The 24,662-nt window shown below is 36.7% G+C and overlaps 1 protein-coding gene across 2 annotated transcripts in view; it reads left to right on the plus strand.

Annotated features, from left to right (window-relative positions):
* Positions 1–8,054: 8,054 nt before the first annotated feature.
* RPS6KA6 (ribosomal protein S6 kinase A6) overlaps positions 8,055–24,662 on the plus strand; it is a 136,460-nt gene continuing 119,852 nt past the window's right edge. For both annotated transcript variants that reach the window (XM_059385145.1, XM_059385146.1), the window contains exon 1: positions 8,055–8,107. In XM_059385145.1, coding sequence (XP_059241128.1) covers positions 8,081–8,107 — 27 coding nt within the window. In that variant the 5' untranslated portion in view covers positions 8,055–8,080. The remainder of the gene's footprint in view (positions 8,108–24,662) is intronic.

The raw sequence follows: 24,662 nt of genomic DNA on the forward strand, positions 1-24,662 counted from the left end.
CTGATTTCAAGCTTTAGTACAAAGCTGTGATCACCAAGACAGCATGGTACTGGCATAAAAACAGACACATAGACCAGTGGAACAGAGTATAGAGCCCAGAAATAGACCCTCAACTCTGGTCAAATAATCTTCAACAAAGTAGGAAAAAATGTACAGTGATAAAAAGACAGTCTCTTCAATAAATGGTGTTGCGAAAACAGCTATATGTACAAGAATGAAAGTCAAGCATTCTCTTATACCATACACAAAGATAAACTCGAAATGGATAAAAGACCTCAACGTGAGACAGGTATCCATCAGAATCCCAGAGGAGAACATAGACAGTAGCCTCTTCGATATCAGCCACAGCATCTTCTTTCAAGTTATGTCTCCAAAGGCAAAGGAAACAAAAGCGAAAATGAAGTTTTGGGACTTCATCAAGATCAAAGCCTTCTGCAGAGCAAGGGAAATAGTCAACAAAACAAAGAGGCAACCCACGGAATGGGAGAAGATATTTGCAAATGACAGTACAGACAAGGGGCTGATATCCAGGATTTATAAAGAACTTCTCAAACCCAACCTACACAAAACAGATAATCATGTCAAAAAATGGGCAGAAGACTCGAACAGACACTTCTCCAATGGAGACATACAAATGGCTATCAGACTCATGAAAAAATGTTCATCATCACTCACCATCAGGGAGATTCAAATTAAAACCATATTGAGATACCATTATCTTACCCCAGTTAGAATGGCCAAAATTAGCAAGACAGGAAACAACATGTGTTGGAGAGGGTGTGGAGAGAGGGTAACCCTCTTATACTGTTGGTGGGAATGCAAGTTGGAGCAGCCACTTTGGAAAACAGTGTGGAGATTCCTTAAGAAATTAAAAATACAGCTTCCCTATATGCCTGTAATTGCACTACTGGGTATTTAACCCAACGATACAGATGTCGTGATAAGAAGGGCCATCTGTACCCCAATGTTTATAGCAGCAATGGCCATGGTCGCCAAACTGTGGAGAGAACCAAGATGCCCTTCAACGGACTAATGGATAAGGAAGATGTGGTCCGTATATAATATGGAGTATTATGCCTCCATCGGAAAGGATGAATAGCCAACTTTTGTATCAACATGTACGGGACTGGAGGAGATTGTGCTGAGTGAAATAAGTCAAATAGAGAGAGTCAATTATACGGTTTCTCTTATTTGTGGAGCATAACAAATAACACGGAGTAGATAGGGAGATGGAGAGGACTATGGACTCTGACAAACAACCTGAGGGTTTTGAAGGGGCGGATGGTGGGAGGTTGGGGGAGCCACGTGGTTGGTATTATGGAGGGCACGTATTGCATGGAGCACTGGATGTGGTGCATAAATAATGAATTCTGTTACAATGTAAATTAGTTAAATAAAAAAATAAAAATAATTTTTTTAAATGTAAATGAACTAACTCCTCTAATCAAAAAAAAAAAAAAATAATGGAGGTCCTGAATGTGTTAAAAAAGCAAAAAACACAAATCAAAAAGACATATCTATATACTTGATATTTACTTCAGATGTAAGGACTCACAAAGACTTAAAGTGAAAGGATAGGAAAATATTTTTCATGGAAATGGAAATGAAAAGAAAGGTGGTATAGGTACATTCATATCAGACAAAAGAGACTTTGAAACAAAGATTATAGTGAACAACAAAGGACAGACTCTACAAAATGTAAAAGGGGTCAAGAATATCCAATACTTAAAAATATATATGCATCTAAGTTTGGAGCACCAAAATATTTTTTTTTTAAAGATTTTATTTATTTATTTGTCAGAGAGAGAGCGAGCACAGGTAGACAGAGTGGAAGGCAGAGTCAGAGGGAGAAGCAGGCTCCCTGTAGAGCAAGGATCCCGATGTGGGACTCGATCCCAGGACGCTGGGATCATGACCTGAGCTGAAGGCAGCTGCTTAACCAACTGAGCCACCCAGGCGTCCCTGGAGCACCAAAATATTTAAAGGCAGGTATTATCAGGGAGAAATTATTAAATGAAAAAACTGACAGCAATACAATAATAGGGATTTTAAGCTGCCAGTTACCTCAATGGATAGATCATATGCAGACATATATGGAACCTTGTTTCAGGAAGAAAATATTGATCTTCAATGATTATTAGACCAGATGGACTTTAAGAAATATATATAGGGAGAGAACATTCCATCTAAAAGCAACAGAATATATATTTTCTGAAGTGCACATGGAATATTCTCCCAGATAGATTACATATGAGGGTACAAAACAAGTCTCAATAAATTAAAGAAGGATGGAATATATGAAGCATCTTTTCTAATGACCGATTTATGAATCTAAAAATTAATTACAAAAAATACTGGAAAAACTACAAATTCCTGGAGATTAAACATGTTACTGGACAACTGCAGGGCCATAGGGAAAAAAAAAATAAAGGAGAAATAAAAAAATCTTGAGATTAGTGAAAACAGAAATATTATATACCAAAACCAATCAGATGCAGCAAAGAACTAAGAGGGAAAGTTATAGCAGTAAAGGCTACCCCTAGAAAAGAGAAATCTCCAGTAAGCAATTTGACTTTATACCTACATAAACTAGATAAAATTCCCAAAATTAGTAGAAGGAAGGAAATAATAGAGGGAATAAATGAAATTGACATGCAAAAGATAACACAAAAGATCAAATAAAAGCTGATTCTTTGAATAGATAAATTAAAACTTTAGACTTGCCAACAAAAAGAGAGGGCTCAAATAAGAAAAATCGGAAATGAAAGAAAAGCTGCAGGTGTTAACATATAAATAAAAAGGTCATAAGAGATTATTATGAAAAATTATAATAAGATCAGCTTCAACCTGATGCCAACACCAGACACATAGACTTAAAAAAAAATTATAGGCCAATATCCCTAATGGAATGAGATGCCAAAAACCTCAGCCGAATATTAGAGAATGAATTCAATAATACATTAAAAGGATTATATTGAGTGCTTGATTGGTACAGTAAATTGAGTGTCTGATTCCTGGTTTCTGCTCAGGTCATGATCTTGTGGTCATAGAATTGAGCCCTGTGTCCAGCTCCATGCTCTGTGCAGAGTCTGTTTAAGACTCTCCTCTACCTCTGCCTCTCTCAAATAAATCTTTGGGATTCCTGGGTGGCTCAGTTGGTTAAGCATCTGCCTTTAGCTCAGGTCATGATCCCAAGGTCCTGGGACTGAATCTCAATTAGCTCCTTGCTTTGGCTCAGGTCATGGTCTTGGAGTCCTTTGATCAAACTCCATGTTAGACTCTCCATTCTGGAAGAGTGTGCTGGTCCCTCTGCCCCTTCCTTTGCTCCTGCTGTCACTTTCTCTCTCAAATAATTAAAATCTTAAACACACACACACACACACACACACACACACACACACACATGGCCTTTACATCATGACCACATTGAATTGGTTCCAAGGATGCATGGATGATTCTGTATCTATAAATAAATTAACATGGTAAACTGCATTAATGTAATGAAAGATAATGTAATTTTCTGCATCCTCGGTAGATGCAGAAAAACATTTGACAAAATTCAACATTGATTTATGATAACCCTCCACAACATGGGCATAGAGGGTATGTGCCTCAATATAATAAAGGCCATATATGATCAAATGACAGGTAATACTCAGCAGTTAAAAGTTGAAAGCTTTTCTTTAAGATCAGGAATATGACAAAAGATGTCTATTATCCTTACTTTTTTTTTCTTAAAGATTTTATTTATTCATTTGACAGACAGAGATCACAAGCAGGCAGAGAGGCAGGCAGAGAGAGAGAAAGGGAAGCAGGCTCCCTGCCAAGCAGAAAGCCGGACGTGGGGCTCGATCTCAGAACCCTGGGATCATGACCTGAGTCGAAGGCAGAGGCTTCAACCCACTGAGCCACCCAGGTGCCCCTATCCTTACTTTTCATTCAATATAGTATTGGAAATTCTAACCACAGTGAGTAGGTGAGTAAAAGAAATAAAAACATTCATATCAGTAAGAAAGAAATGAAACTGTCACTATTTGTAGATGACATGGTACGATAAATAGAAAACCTTAAAGACTCCACCACAAAATTAACAGAGCTAATAAGAAAGAAATCAAGGAAATAAGTCCATTTTCAGTTGCACCAAAATGAATAATACAGGAATAAATTAAACCAAAGAGGTGAAGACCTGTACACTGAAAAATAGCAGGTATTGATTAAAGCAATTGAAGAAGAAACAAATGGAAAGACATTCTGTGCTCATGGATTGGAAGAATTAATGTTATTAAACTGTCCAAACTACCCCAGATAAACTGTAGATTCAATGTAGTCCCTAATAAAATTACACTGAAATTTTTTACAGAACTAAAAGAAGTAATTCTAAGATCTGTATAGAACCACAAAACCCTGAATAGCCAAAACAGTCTTGAGAAAGAACAACGCTGGATGTATCATGCACCCTGCACCCTGATTTTATTTTATTTTATTTATTTATTTTATTTTATATTTTTCCCACCTATGAGAGAGAGAGAGAGAACGAGTGGTGGGGAGGCGCAGGGGGAGAGAAATAGAAAGTAACCGACTCCCCACTGAGTAGGAAGGCCAACACAGGGCTTGATCCCAGGACTTGGATATCATGACCTGAGTCAAAGGCAGATGCTTAACTGACTGAGCCACCCAAGTGCCCTCATGCACCCTGGTTTTAAACTGTATTACAAAACTCTAGTAGTCAAAACCGTATGGTATTGGCATAAAGCACACATTGATCAATGGAATAGAATAGTGAATCCAGAAGTAAAAGCACCAATATATAGTCTATTTAAAATGGTGTTGCTAAACTTGACAGCTACATCCAAAGAATGAAAGTGGGACACTCTCTTGCACTCTATACAAAGTTAACTCAAAATGGAATAGAAACTTGGCTATAAGACTAGACACCACAAAAATCCTAGAAGAAAACTTTGATGATAATCTCTTTGATCAATCAGTTTTAGCAATATGTTTTTTGGATGTGACTCCAAAGTCAAGGGAAGCAAAAGCAAAAATAAACAGGTGGGTCTACTTCAAACTAAAAAGTTTCTGCACAGCAAAGGAGAAACAACAAAAAATGAAAAAAAAAACCTACTGAAAGGAAAACATTTACAAATCATATAACTGGTAAGGAATTAATATCCAAAATATAGAAGAGCTCCTACAACTCAATTACAAAACCAAACCAAACCAAAACAGTTTTAAAAATGGTCAGTAAAGCATGCACCTCCTAATCTTGACATTGTAAATTCAAGCCCCATGTTGGGTGTAGAGATTACTTAAGAAATAAAATCTCAAAAAATTTAAAAAAGACGCACAGAGGATCTCAATAGACATTTTAACAAAAAAGATATACTAATGCCCAAAAGGTATATGAAAATATTCTCAACATCACTAATTCAGCAGGAAATTGCAAATCAATACCATAGAGATATTTCCTAACACCTGTGGGGATGGCTTTTGTTAAAAAGATACCCAGTGTTAGGGAGAATGTGGAAAAAAACAGAAACCTCATGTATTTTTTGGTGAGAATATATATGGGTGCTGGATCTATGGAAAATAGTACTGAGGTTTTTAAAAAAATTAAAAATAGATATACTGTAGGTAGGATCCAACAATTGCACTACTGGGTAACGTTGCAAAGAAAATGGAAACATAATCCATAAAGATATTTCGACTTCTGTGTTTACTGCAGCATTATTTCAATAGGCAAGGTATGGGAGCAACCTAAGTGTCCATTGATGATGAATGGATAAACAAGAAGTCATGTGTGTATGTATTGTATACACACACACACACACGCACACAATAGAATATTACTCATCCATGAAAAAAAGGATAAAATCCTATCATTTCCAACAGCATGAATTGAGCTTAGGGGTATTATACTAAATGAAATAAGTCAGACACAGAAAGACAAATACTGCATGATGTACATGTGGAATAAAAATAAACAAAACCCAGATTCATGATAAAGAGAACAGATTGGTGGTTGCCAGAATGATAGGGCATTGGGGAGGCGTAATTTTTGCAGGAAATTAAGAAGTACCAACTTCCAGTTATAAAACAAGTAAGTCATGTGTATACGATGTATAGCTTAGGATATATAATCAGTAGCATATTAAATTTGTAAGGTGGTAGATGGTAACTAGTCTTATTTTGGTAGCTATCTTACAATGTATGTGAATGTGAACTCACTATGTTAAACAGCTGAAAATAATGTACTTTATGTCAGTTATATCATAAAAACTAAAACATTTATACAGAACAGAATATTAGTGTATTTACAGATATGCACAGCTATTGCCACAGTTTTAGAACTTTATCACATCATAAAGAAACATTTTACCCTTTATTTGTTACCCCCATTTCCTTATCCCATACCCCTAAGCAACAACTAGTTTACTTTTTGTCTCAATAGATTATTTTCTTTTAAAAATTTATATTAATAGATTTGTCATTATTTAAGTAATTCTGTATCTCTTTTTTTCTGGGATGTTAATGATGTGGATTTTAGATCTCACATTCCACATGTCTCTGAGGCTCTGTTCATTTGCTTTTCTTTTTTTTCTTTTTTTTTTTTCAAGATTATTTATTTATTTATTTGACAGAGAAAGAGAGAGCGAGAGAGGGAACACAAGCAGGGGGAGTGGGAGAGGGAGAAGCAGGCTTCCTGCTCAGTAGGGAGCTCGATACAGGGCTCCATCCCAGGACCCTGGGATCAAGACCTGAGCTGAAGCCAGACGCTTTAATGACTGAGCCACCCAGGTGCCTCTGAAATGTTTATTTTAACCAAAGAGCATAGTTATAATAGCTGCATGATCTTTGTCAGGTATTTCAACATCAGAGTTATCCTGGAATTGATGCCCATTAATTTTGACAGTTTAAGTATACAATCTGCCTGATTAGATTCAAGTTCTCTCACCCTATCTGTGTGACAGTTCCAGCATTAATTATGTCTTCAGATAATTTGGGTCAGAACTCTCCATGTCCTAATTTAGTAGTTAGTTTTAGGCTTGATCAGTCGTTTATGTTGCAGTTCATTTTTCAAGCCCTTTGATAGGCTTCTTTGATTCTGTTCCACACACATGCAGTTTGTGGTTGAGACCAGGAATTGTGTCTGTTAAGATGCAGAATTAGGGGATCTCCTTTTCCCGTTGTATCTTTTCCATGATGTATTCTGTGGATTCTCCAATTCCCATAGGTTCTTTATCCTGATTCTTCCAACCAGAACGGAGTTTCTCTCAGAGTTTTAGTCTTTCATGATGTCACAGAGGTTTGTACTGTTAGGGCTGCCCTTGGGATGAAGTGAAGGAGAGCACTTTGGTCTCTTTGATCAGATACATTTTCTCTTGATTGGGGCTTGCCTTGGAGCAGGACTAGGAGTCAAAAGAGAAAAAAAAAATTGGGGAAAAAACCCTTTAATTCTTATGTTCACCAGCTTAAAATTTTTCTTTTACTGTTCCTTTTTCCAGAAATGAGGTTTTTCTTGGAAATATTTTTCATACCCACTGTGGAGTTCCATGAATCAGTCAGTCTCTTCTTGGGTCAATGTCAAGAGCTAACGTTTTGAAATAAACCCAGGAAACTCACCATAGTGCTGGTTATTCTTTGAACTTTGTCCTCCCTCCCTAATCTGCTTGCTCTTATTTAATTTTCAGAGTCCTCCCATAGTTCTGCCCATTTTTAATTGAGCTTTTTTTTTTTTTTTGGTGTTTGGCTGGGGACATAGGTCAAGCATAAAGGTCATATGTTTACTGTATGTTAATAAATCATAGCAAAGCTCTAAATAATATGAGATGAAAATACAGTTCTGAAAGTTAAGGATTCTCAAGAACAATCTGGAAACCATATTAATAATATTCCTTTTCTAAGTACCTTCTATGTGTTGTCTGACATTTTGTGTTTCAGTAACTGTAGATCTTGCTAAATCATGATGGGAAATGCCTGGGCTTCTATTATTCCTAGTTCTTACCCTTGTTATAGTAATCCCGAACTTCAGTTTTTGAACAATATTTTTCAGGTGGATGGTGTACAGATTGTTGATGAGCCGATGGAAGAAGAAGCAGATTCTTGCCAAGTAAGTACTTTCATTAACAGACTGTGCTGCATTTTTAAGATATAAGGAAAGAGAATAATCATCTGTTACTTAAGGAGAAAATCATTTGTCAATTAAAGAAATTTAGGTAAGTTAATAATAAGCAAATTCAATTACTAATAAAACAATAGTTTAAAATACAGTTTTTTGTCAGAAACATTTATATGAAAATTTTAAATCTTTTAAACTTTATTGATGTATAATCTATATGCCATGAAATTCGCCCATCTTAAGTGTAATAATGAATGAAATTTTTACTTGCTAGTATATGAGTAACTGCGTTACTTAAATACAGAATCCTCTCTAAATAAGATTACCTTCAACTTTAGGTTAGAAAAGAGATCTAGTGCAGAAATATTTGACCTGAGGCCATTTAAAATGCATTTCCTGGCTTTGAAAAAATATTACATCTAAATTATTTCAGAATTTTCTAACTAGTTTTATTTTACTTTATTTTATTTTAAAGATTTTTTTATTTGTTTGACAGAGAGAGAGAGTGAGGGAGAAAAAAGCAGGCTCCCCAATGAGTAGGGAGCCTGATGCAAGACTTGATACCAGGAATCTGGGATCAAAACCTGCACTAAAAGCAGATGCTTAACTGACTGAGCCACCCAGGGGCCCTTCTAACTAGTTTTAAAAACCATTTGACTACTGGGCCATTCTATGCCAGGCCTATGTACTAGTCCCTTGTCCTACAAGTTCTAGTTTTATAGAAGAGTGTTCTTAAGATTATAAGAAGGTCTAAGTTGTACATCCACGTTTATTTTGTTATTTTATTATTATTATTTCAATAATATTTTCCTGGAATTCTAGATTGTTTAAGCTGGAAGGAGCCTCAGAGACAATATTTTTTAATAATCCCATTGTATAGGTAAATCTATTGAGACCTGGAGAGGTTATGATATATATTTGTTTGTCAAGTTAACAAGTAGCAGAAGTGAGACTTATGACCCAGTGTGCATCATATTAAGTCATTTGTGTATTGTGTAGACAAAAAAGAAGTGGAAAATAAGAAAAACATAATCTTCCTCTTATTTAGTTATGGATAAAATCAACTTTGATGTCCTTTTTTTCCCCCCGAAACTGGTTTAAAAGATGATTTTTTCAGATAGGACCAGCAGAGTTATTTAAATTGGGTTTGTCCAAGATTCTTTGAAATATTCTTTGTAAAAATGCACTACCTCTGCAGGTTGTCATGATGTAACAGTAACCTTAGTTCTGGTTAATAGATAAAATGTCATTATTTCTTTTGTAATTTACTTAATATAAATAACTTGTGTTAATTATGAATTTAAATGTAAGCTTCTATCAAAATCATCTAAAGTTTTCTCTACAGATCATATGTACTAAGAGGCATAGTATTTACATTAGTAGTTTATAAAAGATAAGGTGTAGGAAAATACAAAAACAGTGGGGAATGGTATATTTGAGAATTAATAAATTGATAGAGAAATACTATGCCCCATACCACAGGGGGCAGAAAAATGTATGTGTGTGCATGTGCACATATGTTCATGTGTAGCCAACATAAACACATAGATATATATAGAGGGTTATTGTCAAATATTTACCTTCCCAGTTTAAAAAAAATCAGGAAATATACTTTTAATGGAAAGACAGTAAAAATATACAGTGATGATGCTAATGTGATCTAAATTACTCACCTTCAGTGGTTAGAAAGGGAAATCTGAAGATTTGGTGAGTCAGGGACCTAGAATCACTTCTAAAGATTTTAGTTTTTTTATATATTTTTATTTATTTATTTGAGTTGGCAGAGAGCACAGAAGCAGGGGGAATAGCAAGCAGAAGGAAAGGAGAAGCAGGCTCCTTGGTGAGCAGGGAGCCTGATGTGGGGCTCGATCCGAGGACCCCAGTATCATGACCTGAGCCAAAGACAGACGCTTAACTGACTGAGCCACCCAGGTGCTCCAGGATGTGATTTAGTTTATAGCCTGAGTTATATGAACTTAAAACAAAGTACATTTGCTGTGTGATGGTTTAGGTACTCATTTGATGTCAGTTAAATTATAAGTGATAAGAAACACTAAACATAAATTTATCTCTTTGTTTAATGTTTTTCATTTATAGGATTTTTAGGAATATGGTTACTTATTCCAGTGTGATGCTGGGAGATGTGTGTTTTTTGTGGTTTGCTTTTTTTTTCTTTTTAATAGTGGAGAATTGTAGAGATTGCTCTGTGATGCATAGATTCTTTAAGCAGTATTTAAATCTGAACTTAAGAATTGCCTATGTTGCCTGATGCTGTTTTGTTATTGATTGATTTAGACAGCTAATCCACTTCATCTCAGTTATCGTAGCTTTGGATTTTCATGGTCATCTGATCACTTTTCATCAGTTAAAATAGGCAGAATTAAGTAAATTTCTTCCCATTCTCCAGAAATCTATATCTACACATATCTATATATATGTAGCATATATTAGTAAAACTAAATTATAGTTAGTATAATTTTAATATGTTCAGATTAGTATTAATGAATTTTTCTGTTTCTCAAAACAGTGTTACTATTTGGTAAGCATTAAGTAACAGGTCAGAGATAAAAGGTATATCATATTTCACCACTTAGTTCCCTATTTCTCCCAACAGTGTCCAGGTTAGAAAAACAAATGTTATGCTTCTTCTTTAATAGGTTACTGACATGAATTAATTATTTTATGGTGTCAAAACAAGTAGGGATGTCTTGTATTTGCTAGTTTATGATCAATTCATATTTACTTTTAAAGTTTGTACGCAGTGGTTAATACTACCTCAAAGAAAATACATATTATTAATGCTACTAAAGTTTTTGGAATTTCAAAAGAAGAATCACTTAACCATTAGATTTTTGTTCACTACAGTAGTACAACATCAGCAGTATGTTTAGTCTCTAAATTGATATATATTTTTTTATTACCCAGAAATATAAAGGTAACTGAAAATTACATTACATTTAACTGAAAATGTACATAAAAAATGATTTCCTGATATTTTGACTCCCTATGTTTCTAATTTTTGAAATTATTCTTGACATGTGTCTGTCTTAAGAATCCTTTAAGAAATATTCTTTTACAAGTGTTTTATTTAAACTTACGTATAGCTATAAGTAAGAAGCTCCTTAAGTCGGGGGACCTGCTTCTTATAGGGTGGATTTTTTCCTTCCTTTACTTCTCTTTCCATCTCGGCATTTTTCCTTGCTGCACTTCAATGTTTTTCTTCCCTTGCAAAGTTGGTCCTTACTTCTCCTTTTTATTCCTTTAGCATTAAAAAAAAATTGAACACTTGGAAGTGAAGGTGAAGGTTGCAAAGTAATAGGGGGACCCTATGCTTGCCTCATCCATTAAACACAGCTAGATAAATAGCAAATCATTCGGAACACCCAGGAAATCAATCTGAGGACTGAGAGAATAATCTGCACAACTAGAGGGAGAAAAGAGGCCATATTATGGAGGGTGTGAAATGTGGAGGTGTGATTTGGGGGAGAAAAGAATCATGGTGCTACAGAGGGAAGAGAGGAGAGAGAAAGAGTGAGGTGGGGGAGAGAGAGAGAAACAATGGGGACAGGGCATTTCACAAAAAACACTCCCCAAACAGCTGATGTTCTGGGAAAACAATAGAGGCTGATTATGGCAAATTTTTACAAGCAGTGGAGCTCAAGTTCTGATGCTTTATAAGTCTGTGCCATTGCCAGTGTGGAGCCTATTTGGCATAGAGGTGCTCCTGTGGAGAAGGAGGGGAGAGGGCCAGGAGTGGACAGTGTGGTCTGAGGATCCCCTGAGTCACAGTGGGAGGGACAATTCCCATTCTTGAGTGCATTTGGGAGAAGTGGCACTGCCTTTTCAGGGACAAAAGAGCCAGTGGGCAACATTGAGCTAGCCTGTCATTAGTGTAGGAATAGATGCACCTACTGAGGGCAGCTAACCTGGATGCTGGCTTTATGCTGTGGTTTTCCATAAATTCTAAGCCCCTACATGTTCCTGTGACTGATCTTTTGGGGGGAAAAAAACAACACCACCAACCACAGCTCAGTGAAACCCTCCCCCAGAGGATCAGCATGGGTCCATGAAGTGCCAGGTCCTTAAAATTTGGAGTTTTGAAACCCAGCTGGCATGCCGGAGATAAAAACACAAGAGCATTGCGCTACCTGGTGGGCAAAAGGCTCAGACACAGATAGGGTAAAGACAGGGATCTGAGGGATGCCTGGGACAAAGTAGGAGAGATTGTTTGCTCTTCTGAGAGGGCTTCCTGAATAGGCAAGGCATGAAATCCCCTCTTTAGGGGTGAGAGAACCACTTGATGCCATTTTTACCCCTGCCCACCAGCAAGGGTGGACTTCAGTGAGCAGCCCAGCACCCAGGGTGGAAACTTGCACCTCTTACCCCAAGCTCCATTCCCCTGTACTCTAAAGGTACTTTTTGTTTTGTTTTGTTTTGTTTTGTTACACTGGGGCAAGTGTGCCTGAGATGTGCCTGATGTCTGAGCATCAGCAGACCCCTCCCCCAGAGGACCAGCACAAACCACCCAATTGTACTATCTGCTGACCACAGAGGGCTGAAAAGCTGTAGCTCTAGGGGAAATAGGATCTAGCTTCTTTTAAAAAGCAGACTAAAACACACCTAGTTAAAACTTGCTACACAGTGGGCAATATCCAAGCACTCCCCACTGCAGACAAAGAGAAAGTCTGCAGGGTATTGACCTAAGGGAAAGAGCAGCCAAAGAACAAGAGCAGTGTGCACACAGCATACATCGGAAACAATTCCTGAAGCACCAGGTCCTGGACAGTATAGGACCTCTTCTTAATATAGCCATTACTCTCAGGAGTAGGAAACATAACAGACTTTCCTAGCACAGAGAAGACAGAGAGCTACACAAAATGTCAAAATGGAGGCATTTATCTCAGAAGAAAGAACAAGAAGTCAAGGATAGGGATTCCATCAAAACAGTTATAAGTAATATGCCTGAATCATAATTTAAAACAATGATACTATCTGGGCTAGAGAAAAACATAGACAATGCCAGGAGTCCCTCACCACAGGGACAAAAGATTAAAATCTAGTCCAGCCAAAATAAAAATGCTATAGCCAAGATGTGAAATAATAAAGGTGAGAGGAGGGAAAGAAAAATATTGGCTCACTAGTGTACACTTAGGGAATTCAGCAACTATATGAAGCATAATAAAATCCATATCATAGGAGTTCCAGAAGATGAAGAGAGTAAAAAATGAGCAGAAGGTTTATTTCAGGAAATTATAGTTGAAAACTTCCCTAATCTTGGGAAGGAAAGAGATATCCAAATCCAGGAGGCACAGGGAACTCCCATCAAAATCAACAAAGCATGCTAACACCAAGATACATCATAGTTAAATTTGCAAAATATAGTGATTAAAGTAAAATCCTGAAAGGAACAAAACAAAAAAAGAAGTCCCTAACTTACAAGCCAAGCCAAATAAGGCTTGCAGCAGGTCTCTCCACAGAAACATGGCAGGCCAGAAGAGAGTGGCATGATATTTTCAACATGTTGAATGGGGGGGGGGGGAAATGCAGCCAAGAATACTTTATCCAGCAAGGCTGTCATTTAGAATGGAAGGAGATACAGCTTCCAAGAGAAAAACTAAAGGAGTCCATGACCACTAAATAAGCCCTACAAGAGATATTAAAGGGAACTCTTTGAGTGGGAAAGTAAGACCAAAAGCAACAAATAATAGAAAGGAACAGAAAAAATTTCCAGAAACAGCCAACTTTGAAGGTAATAAAATGGCACTAAATTCCTATTAATAATCACTCTCAATGTAAATGAACTAAATTCTCCAGTCAAAAGCTATAGGGTGTCAGATTGGATAAAAAACAAAAACAGGGGCGCCTGGGTGGCTCAGTGGGTTGAGCCACTGCCTTCGGCTGGGGTCATGATCTCAGGGTGCTGGGATCGAGTCCCGCATCGGGCTCTGCTCAGCGGGGAACCTGCTTCCCTCTGTCTCTTTCTGCCTGCCTCTCCATCTACTTGTGATTTCTCTCTGTCAAATAAATAAATAAATAATCTTAAAAACAAAAACAAAACTAAAGCAAAACAAAAAAAGAAGACCCATCTATAAACTGCCTCAAAGAGACTCATTTTAGACCGAAGGACACCTGCAGATTGAAAGTGAGGGGATGGAGAACCATTTATCATGATAAAGAATATCAAAAGAAAGCAAAAATGACCATACGTCTTTCAGACAAACTAGATTTTAAACCAAAGACTGAAACAAGAGATGAAGAAGGGCACTGTATCATAATAAAGGGGTCTATCTAACAAGATCTAATAGTTGTAATTATTTATGCCCCCAAATTCAGAGCACTGAAATATGTAAATCAAATAATAACAAGGAAACTCATTGACAATAACACAATAATAGTGGGAACTTCAACACCCCACTTACTTCAATGGACAGTTCATCTAAGCAGAAAATCAACAGGAAACAGTGGCTTTGAATGACATGCTGGACCACATGGACATAACTGATATATACAAAACATTTCATCCTAAAACAGCAGAATGCACCTTCTTTTCATGTGCACAGGAAACATTCTCTGGAAAAGATCACGTACTGGGTCACAAATCAAGCCTAAACAAGTAGAAAAAGATTGAGATCATACCATGTATATTTTCTGACCACAATGCTATGAAACTAGAAGTCAACTAGAACTTTTCTGGTCAAACTGGAAAAAATTTGGAAAGAACACAAATACATGGAGATTGAAAAACATCCTACTAAAAAGGGAATGGATTGGAAAACAAAATGAGTGGGTTAGCCAGAACATTAAAATAGATGTAAAGAAGTATGTGGAAGCAAATGAAAATGAAAACATAATGATCCAATACCTTTGGGACGTAGCAATAGCAGTCATAAGAAGGTAGTATATAGGAATGTAGGTATAACTCAAGGAGCAAGAAAAGTCTCAATCTAACCTTACCACAACCACAATCTAACCTTACACCTAAAGGAGATAGAAAAGGAAGAGCAAAGATAAGCCTAAAGTGAAATAATAAAGTGAAATAATAAAGATTAGAGCAAAATTAAATGATATAGGAACAACAACAACAAAATGGCACAGATCAATCTAGCTCGGAGCTGATTCTTTGAAAGAGTTAATAAAATTGATAAACCCCTAGGAAAAACTTAACAAAAAGAAAGAAAACATACCCAAATAAATGAATCATGAATGAGAGAGGAAAGATCACAACCAACACCACCAAAATATAAACAATTATAAGCAAATATTATTAATATTATGAAGCAAATGGATAAATTCCCAGAAATAAATAAGCTACCCATGCTGAAAAACACTGACACCTAAGAAATAGAAAATTTGAACAGGCCTATACCCAGCAAAGAAATTCAATCATTAATCAAAAATCTCACAACAAAAAAAAAAGTCCAGAGCCAGTCAGCTTCCCAGGGATATTCTACCAAACATTTGAAGAATTAATACCTATTCTTCTCCAGCTATTCAAAAAAAAAAAAAAAAAAAGAAATGGAAGGGTAACTTCCAAACTCTTTTTATGAGACCAGCATTACCTTGATTCCAAAACTAGGCAAAGGTCCCACTAAAAACATTTATAAGCCAATATCCCTGATGTACATGAATGCAAAAATTCTGAACAAGTTACTCATAAATTGAATCCAAAAATACATTAAAAGAATTATTCACTGATATCAAGTGGTATCTATTTCTGGCTACAAGGTGGTTCAGTATTCACCAATCAATCAGTGTGATACACCACATTAATAAAAGAAACCTGTGATCCTCTCAATAGATAAAAGCATTTGATAAAATGCAGCATCCATTATTTATTAAAAAAACAAAACTTCAACAAAATAGGGGAATAGGTAATATACTTCAATGTCCTAAAGGCCATATATTAAAGACACACAAGTTATATCATTCTCAGTGGGGACAAAACAGCATTTCCACTATGGTCAGGAAAAACGCTGGGATGCCTACTCTCACCATTGTTATTTAACATATTACTGAATGTCCTAGCCTCAGCAGTCAGACAACAAAAAGAAATAAAGGTCATCCAAGTCAGCAAGGAAGAAGTAAAACTTCCATTCTTTGCAGCAACATGATACATTCTGTAGAAAATCTGCAAGATTCCATCAAAGATATCACCTCACACCAGTTAGAATGGCCAAAATTAGCAAGACAGGAAACGACATGTGTTGGAGAGGATGTGGAGAAAGGGGAACCCTCTTCCACTGTTGGTGGGAATGCAAATTGGTGCAGCCTCTTTGGAGAACAGTGTGGAGATTCCTCAAGAAATTAAAAATAGAACTTCCCTATGACCCTGCCATTGCACTCCTGGGTATTTACCCCAAAGATACAGATGTAGTGAAAAGAAGGGCCATCTGTACCCCAATGTTTATAGCAGCAATGGCCACGGTCGCCAAACTGTGGAAAGAACCAAGATGCCCTTCAACGGATGAATGGATAAGGAAGATGTGGTCTATATACACTATGGAGTATTATGCCTCCATCAGAAAGGATGAATACCCAACTTTTGTAGCAACATGGACGGGACTGGAAGAGATTATGCTGAGTGAAATAAGTGAAGCAGAGAGAGTCAGTTATCATATGGTTTCACTTATTTGTGGAGCATAACAAAAAGCATGGAGGACATGGGGAGTTAGAGAGAAGGGGGTTGGGGTAAATTGGAAGGGGAGTTGAATCATGAGAGACTATGGACCCTGAAAAACAATCTGAGGGGTTTGAAGTGGCGGGGGGGTTGGAGGTCAGGGTATCAGGTTGTGGGTATTATAGAGGGCACGGATTGCATGGAGCACTGGGTGTGGTGAAAAAATAATGATACTGTTATGCTGAAAATAAATACATGAAAAAAAAAGTTGGTAGAACTGATATATGAATTCATCCAAGGCACAGGATACAAAATCAAGTACATTTGCATTTCTATACACCAAAAATGAAGAAGCAGAAAGAGAAATCAAGGAATTGATCCAATTTATAATTGCACTAAAAACATAAGATACCACAGAATAAGCCTAATCAAAGAGGTAAAAGAAAGTTACTTTGAAAACCATGAAACGCTGAAAGAAATTGAAGATGACACAAAGAAATGGAAAGACATTTCATGCTCATTCATTGGAAGAACAAACATTGAAAATGTCTATACTACCCAATGCAATCTACACATTTAATGCAGTCCCTATTAAATCCCACCAGTATTTTTAACAGAGCTAGGACAAAGAATCCTGAAATTTGTACAGAACAAGAAAAGAGCCTAAATAGCCAGAGGAATGTTCAAAAAGAAAACCAAAGCTGGGGGCATCACAATGCCTGACTTTAAGCTATATTACAAAGCTATAGTCATCAAGACCATGGTACTGGGACAAAAACAAATAGATCAGTGGAACAGAACAGAAAACCCAGAAGTTGACCCACAACTGCATGGTCAATTAGTCTTCAACAAAGAAGGAAAGACTATCCAGTGGAAAAATGACAGTCTTTTCCAACAAATTGTGTTGGGAAAACTGGACAGTCACATTCAGAAGAATGAAACTATGCCACTTTTTTACACCATACACAAAAACAAATTCAAAATTTATGAAAGATGAAAGACCTAAATGTGAGACAGGATACCTTAAAAATCCTGAAGAAGAACACAGGCAGTAACCTCTTTGACATTGTATATATCAACTTCATACTGGATATTTCTCAAGTCAAGGAAAACAAAAGTAAAAACTATTGGGAAATCATCAGGATAAAACGACTGCACAGTGAAGAAAACTAAAAGGCATGCTGCAGAATGGGAGAAGATATTTGCAAATTACATATCTTAAAGGGTTATTATCCAAAAATCTATAAAGAAATTATCAAACTCAACACCTAAAAAGTGAATAATCTGGTTAAGAAGTGGGCAGAAGACATGAAAAGACTGTATTCCAAAGAAGATATCAGATGTCTAATAGACGCAGGAAAAGTTGCTCATCAGGGAAAGACAAATCAAAACTACAATGAGATACCACCTCACACCTGTCAGAATGGCTAAAATCAACACAGGAAACAAGTGTTGTTGAAAATGCAGAGAAAGCAAAACTGTCTTGTACTGTTAGTGGGAATGCAAACTGATGCAGCCACTCTGGGATATGGAGATATATATATGTATACAATATATATATACAATATATACAATAATATATATGTATACAATATATATAATATAAAATATAACTGCCATATTACACACATATATATAATATATAACAAGTGTTATATATTTATATATATAACAACAAGTGTTGGTGAAAATGCAACGTGAAACCCTCTTATACTGTTAGTGGAAATGCAAACTGCTGCAGCCACTCTGGGATATATATACACAATATATATAATATAAAATATAACTGCCATATGACATATATATATATATATATAATAACTGCTATATGACCCAGCAATTACACCATTAAGTATTTATGCAAAATATACAAAAATGCTGATTTGATGGGGCACATATACCCCGATGTTTATAGCAGCATTATCAACAATAAGCAAATTGTGGAAAGAACCTGTTTCCTTCACTGATAAATGAATAAAGAAGATGTTGTACATGTATACAAGAGAAGATTACTCAACTATAAAATGAAGCTTGCCATTTGCAATGATGTGGATGGTAGTAGTGTGTATTATTCTAAGCAAAAACAGAGAAAGATAAATACCATATGCTTTCACTCATATGTGGAATTTAAGAAACAAAACAGGTGAATATAAAAGTGGAAGAAAAAAAATAGAGCTTGGCACACCATAAGAGACTGTTAACTATAGAGAACAAACTGAGGGTTAATGGAGGCAGGTGGGCATGGGAAGGGCTAAATGGGTGATGGGTATTTAGGAGGCCACTTGTGATGAGCACTGGGTGTTATATGTAAGTGAAGAATCACTAAATTCTACTCCTGAAACCAATATTACAATATATGTGATCTAACTAGAATTCAAAGAAAAACTTGAGAAAAACAATGCAGTATAAAAATACTGATAATGTGATAAAGGGAACATTTCTGCAAAAGAAAAAACATCCAAACCCTTGTAGTATAGATATGCAAAACTCTCTGATAAACAATTATTGTTCATCTAAATATTGATGCTTAGCCATTAGAAGGTATAGTTATGCTATACCACAAGGGATGCAAAGATAAATAGTTTAAATAATTCAATAATCTCCATTTTTATAAACATTTTGTGGTTTTCAAAATTCTCAGTTGACTCTGTCACCCTGATCTGAAATAGATAGGGTAAGTTTTATTGCCATTTTATAGGTGATGGAACCAAAGTGTTGATCCTAGTAAATAGAATAATCCAAGCCAAGTGGGAACTAGCTTGCCTCCCTTGTTTGGTTTTCAGTCGGTACAAATTTATACTTTTTTCCTAACCTAAATATTCCATAATTATTTTCCAATATGTACATTATTTGAGGTGTGTTGTTTATCCTAGTTGTGTTTTGACATTTACATTATTATTACTGTTAGCTCTCTTTCAAGGTATGCTGATACTTAGCTTGGTTTTCAGTGACCCTGGATTATTCACTGCATGAGAAGAGTACATTAAGCTGCTTTCCCAGATCTTTGCATGTACATTTTACCAAATTCACAACCAAGTGCTCTTGGAATTTTTGGGTAATCAAACTGACCTGGCTACCCAGAAATATAGCAAGTATTTGAACAGATGGATTATTACATAAAACCCAAACAATTATGCTTTAGAAATTTCTCTTCTTTATTTCCATTTTTAATTGTAATTCCAGTATAGTTAACATACAGCGTTATATTAGTTTCAGGTGTACAATATAGTGATTCAACAGTTCCATGCATCACCCAGTGCTCATCATGACAAGTGCACTCTTTTTTCCCTATCATCTATTTCTTTTTTTTTTTTTTTTTAAAAATTTATTTTTTTATTTGATAGAGAGAGATCACAAGTAGGCAGAGAGGCAGGCAGAGAGAGAGAGAGAGAGGAAGAAACAGGCTCCCCGCCGCGCAGAGAGCCCGATGCGGGACTCGATCCCAGCACCCTGAGATCATGACCTGAGCCGAAGGCAGCGGCTTAACCCACTGAGCCACCCAGGCGCCCAGCCCTATCATCTATTTCACCTATCCCCCACCACCTTCCCTCTGATAACCATTGGTTTATTCTCAATAATTAGGAGTCTTGTTTCTTGGCTTCTCTCTCTCTCTCTCTCTCTCTTTTATCCCCATTTTCTCATTTGTTCTTTTTCTTAAATTCCACATATCAGTGAAATCATATGCTAGTTGTCTTTCTATGACTGATTTATCTCACTTAACATTATACTGTCTAGGTCAATCCCTCTTAATTTTATTTTGACCTTATTTTGTGAGTGTAAACTCTGTGGGCCTCAGTTATTTCCTCTATTTCCTCTATGCTTAGTTCCATAGTCAGGAAGTAGTCATAATAGCATTATATAGTATGATTTCCTAATAGATTGTCTTCAGCTTCTCTTTTGCATTAACAGGTGATTTCAAATAAGTTGTTGAAAGATTGGAACAGTAGTGTATTTGGCAGTTTGTTTTGTACTCTATCGCTATATTTTTCTAGTGTTACAACATTGTTGGGCCACTGAATTAAAAAGATGGTAACAGACTGAAGAGGTCAGAGCATACTATTTTGGTTGTGATTGAACCTTCATAATTTTTATATTTATCAACAATTACTATGATATTCAAAAAAAATACACACACTAACAATTATCCTTGCCATAGATTTGTCATATGGCATTGTAAAGAACAGCGGCTCCTATTTTGAAGTTATTAGATCTTGATTTCACAGTAGCAACTTTCTTTATAGAGATCAACTATATTCAGGTACTATGTATAAGTTTGCTAGGGCTGCCATAACTAGGTACCACAGACTAAGTAACTTAAACAACAAATTTACTTTCTCACAATTCTGGAGACTAGAGGTTCAAGATCAAGATGTTGGTAAAGTTGGTTTCTTCTGAGGTCTCTCTTTTTTTTTTTTTAAGATTTTATTTATTTATTTGACAGAGAGAGAGAGATCACAAGTAGGCAGAGGCAAGCAGAGAGAGAGGGGGAAGCAGGCTCCCTCCTGAGCAGAGAGCCCAGTGTGGGGCTCGATCCCAGGACTCTGGGATCATGACCTGAGCTAAAGGCAAAGCGTAACCCACTGAACCACCCAGGTGCCCCTGAGACCTCTTTCTTTGTAGATGGCTCTCTTCTCTCTATGCTTTCACATGCTTTTTCTTTTGTGTGTGTCTATGTCTTAATCTCCCCTTCTTATGAGAACAGCAGTCATATTTGATAAGGGTCTATCCTAATAACCTTATTTTACCTTAATTACCTTTCTTAAGGCCCTGTTCCTGAATAGCTACATTCTGAGGTACTGGGGGTTGAGACTTCAGCACATGAATTTTGAGGGGAAACAATTCAGCCTATAACATATTATATACCTTTTTGTTTCATTAAGGGATGTGATATATCTGACAAAATTTGTTATCCTCATGTCCATATTTTATCTTTGTGTCCCCAGTGCATAGTGCAGTGCCTAATACATAGCATGTGTTCCATGAATATTGTTGTTTTTTTCTGAATGAATGAATAAAGAGAAAAGACAGTATATATGGGAAGATTATGTAATATATCACAACTTTATTATACCAGGATAGAGAAAATTCTTTTGAAGATGATTCACCTTAGGAAAAAACAAATGAATTACTGTCTTATTTCAGACTAGAATGGTGCCAGTCTAAAGCTTTTGGAATGGTGCAGAATCAAAAGAAAGTGAAGGAAAGGAAGAGGGGAGGGCTGCAGATGACACAAAAATGTTAATAATAAACACCCATGGGGCACCTGGGTGGCTCAGTGGGTTAAGCCTCTGCCTTTGGCTCAGGTCATGATTTCGGGGTCCTGGGATCAAGCCCCGCATCGGGCTCTCCACTCAGCAGGGAGCCTGCATCCCTCTCTCTCTGTCTGCCTCTCTGCCTACTTGTGATCTCTGTCTGTCAAATAAATAAATAAAATCTTAAAATAATAATAATAATAATAATAATAAACACCCATAAAATCAAACAGTACCATGGTAAGCCTTAGGAATGCAGAGATGAATGTGATGATACCTGAATTCAGGAAGCTCAAAATCTAGTGGGGGAGAAAGACAAGGTTAGGACACAGTGTAACAATATTTTGTGGTAGCTATTCACTGGGGAAAGTAGTCTTTTCTAATCTAGAAGCATTTTTGTGTTGGAAACTTTTTATGATAATGCTGCCAAAAATTGAAAGACATATTATATTTTTAAAGGATGGGCATCTGTGAATTTTAATTAAGAGAAGAAGAGGCATTGGACAGACACTTCATTTGGAAGACATTCTTAGGTTTGGTGAAAGTAGCTAGAGTATAGTTATTTCCTTGGTGACAGTAACTAGAATAGAGGATGGCTGTTTCCTAGCTCTGAACATTTCTAAAAACCTAATGTCATCATGACCCATGTTTATAATGATGATCTTAAATGGCAGAAACTAAAGTACTTAAAATAAAAATGCTGTGCTGTGTTCAGCATAGAATTACAGACTTGTGGGAACCTTAAAGATCCATCTAGGGGCACCTGGGTGGCTCAGTGGGTTAAAACCTCTGCCTTCAGCTCAGCTCATGATCCCATGCTCCTAGGATCGAGCTCCGCATCGGGCTCTCTGCTCAGCAGGGAGCCTGCTTCCTCCTCTCTGTTGTGATCTCTGTCTGTCAAATAAATAAATAAAATCTTTAAGAAAAAAGATCCATCTAATATAACCTGCTTGTCATGTGAGAACAATGAAGGAGAATACTTTGTTATTTGGGCTAAGGCTGCTTATCTTAGCGCGTGGCAGAACCAGGAACAACATTTAGTCTACTGACCTGTCTACCAGTGTTCTTTCAGGTGGAGAAAAATTCCAAGATGTGTTTTTATTATATGCTCTGAAGACCAGTGGTACATTCACAGTATGTGGTGAAAACCAAGTTAACCATCATATTAAGAGTATACAGTCTGCTGTTGCTTTTGGTATACACATACTCTATTGCAAAGGTGCATACAGATACGCTGTACTTTCATCCCAGCATGGTAGCTGCAAAGCATATGTATTTCTATTAAAAAAAAAAAGTTTTTTTACTTTTTTGGGGAAACTCACTCTCATAGCTACTTAGGAGTCTGCTGAAATACTATTTTTAAAAGATTTTATTTATTTATTTGACAGAGAGATATCACAAGTAGGCAGAGAGGCAGGCGGGGTGGGAGGGGGAAGCAGGCTCCCTGCTGAGCAGAGAGTCCTGAGCCAAAAGCAGAGGCTTAACCCACTGAGCCACCCAGACACCCCTGAAATACTATTTTAATGTATAATGAACATCCATGGGAATGCTTTAAGAGCTGATTCTTCATTTCTGGCTGATTAGTGGTTATGGATACCTGAAGCTAAAATTCCTTTGCCTACCCTCATGAAAGAGTGAATGTTTGACTGCTTATGTAACATGGAAGTTATTTTAGCTGCCATGAAGTCTAGTTTACTTGGGATGGGGCTCATGCCCACTTTGGCCATAGTCACTATTTATTAATCAGTCAATTAGCATATGAATTGATTGAGAATATGCTTGCCATCCAGACTGGAATTAATATGATGTTCTGGAAAGCTACCAGGACTTCTAGACGTTGTGATTAACTGGTCATGTGAACTTAAACTCTGTGGGCCTCAGTTATTTCTTCTATGCAGTAAGAATGTTAGATACTATATCCCAGCTCTTGTTATTTTGTGATATGTAATACATTTGAGGTTTATTTATCCTAGCTACTTAGTGCTTCTCTAGGGACTGGAATTACACATCACTTGAGTATAATCTTCACAGCTGAGTAGAGTCCTACATCAAAAAGCAGAAACTCTCCCAGGGTGGCTTTTTTTCTGCCTGACCCCGGTGGTAGGGTATCTGGTATATAATTTATATACAAAGTTTCAATAAAAATAGGCTCATAGCCTGAAAACATTTGTTTTGGCTTTGCAGATTTTGTTTGCCTATACCCAGTTTTTCTTTTCAACGATGTAATCAGTTAGACGTTTAAACATTTATATATCATTAACTACTTAAAAGGCTACTGAAATTCCATTTCAAAGAACTTTTGAAGCTTGCGTGTTTTGCCATGGCCTATAATTTACAAGGTTTTATCCATCTCTTGACTTTCTCTGCAGCCACCTCATAATTCATACTCCAGGGAGGGTCTTTGTTTTAAGGAGGCACCACACCCAGCGTGAGTCTTAAACTCATGACCCTAAGACAGAATCACATGCTCTACGAATATTAAGAACTGCATGCCCTTGGGGCGCCTGGGTGGCTCAATGGGTTAAGCCTCTGCCTTTGGCTCAGGTCATGATCTCAGGGTCCTGGGATCGAGCCCCACATTGTGCTCTCTGCTCGGCGGGGAGCCTGCTTCCCCCTCTCCCTCTGCCTGCCTCTCTGCCTACTTGTGATCTCTCTCTCTGTCAAATTAATAAATAAA

Source organism: Mustela nigripes, chromosome X, assembly GCF_022355385.1.
Source record: "Mustela nigripes isolate SB6536 chromosome X, MUSNIG.SB6536, whole genome shotgun sequence".
Lineage (NCBI taxonomy): Eukaryota > Metazoa > Chordata > Mammalia > Carnivora > Mustelidae > Mustela > Mustela nigripes.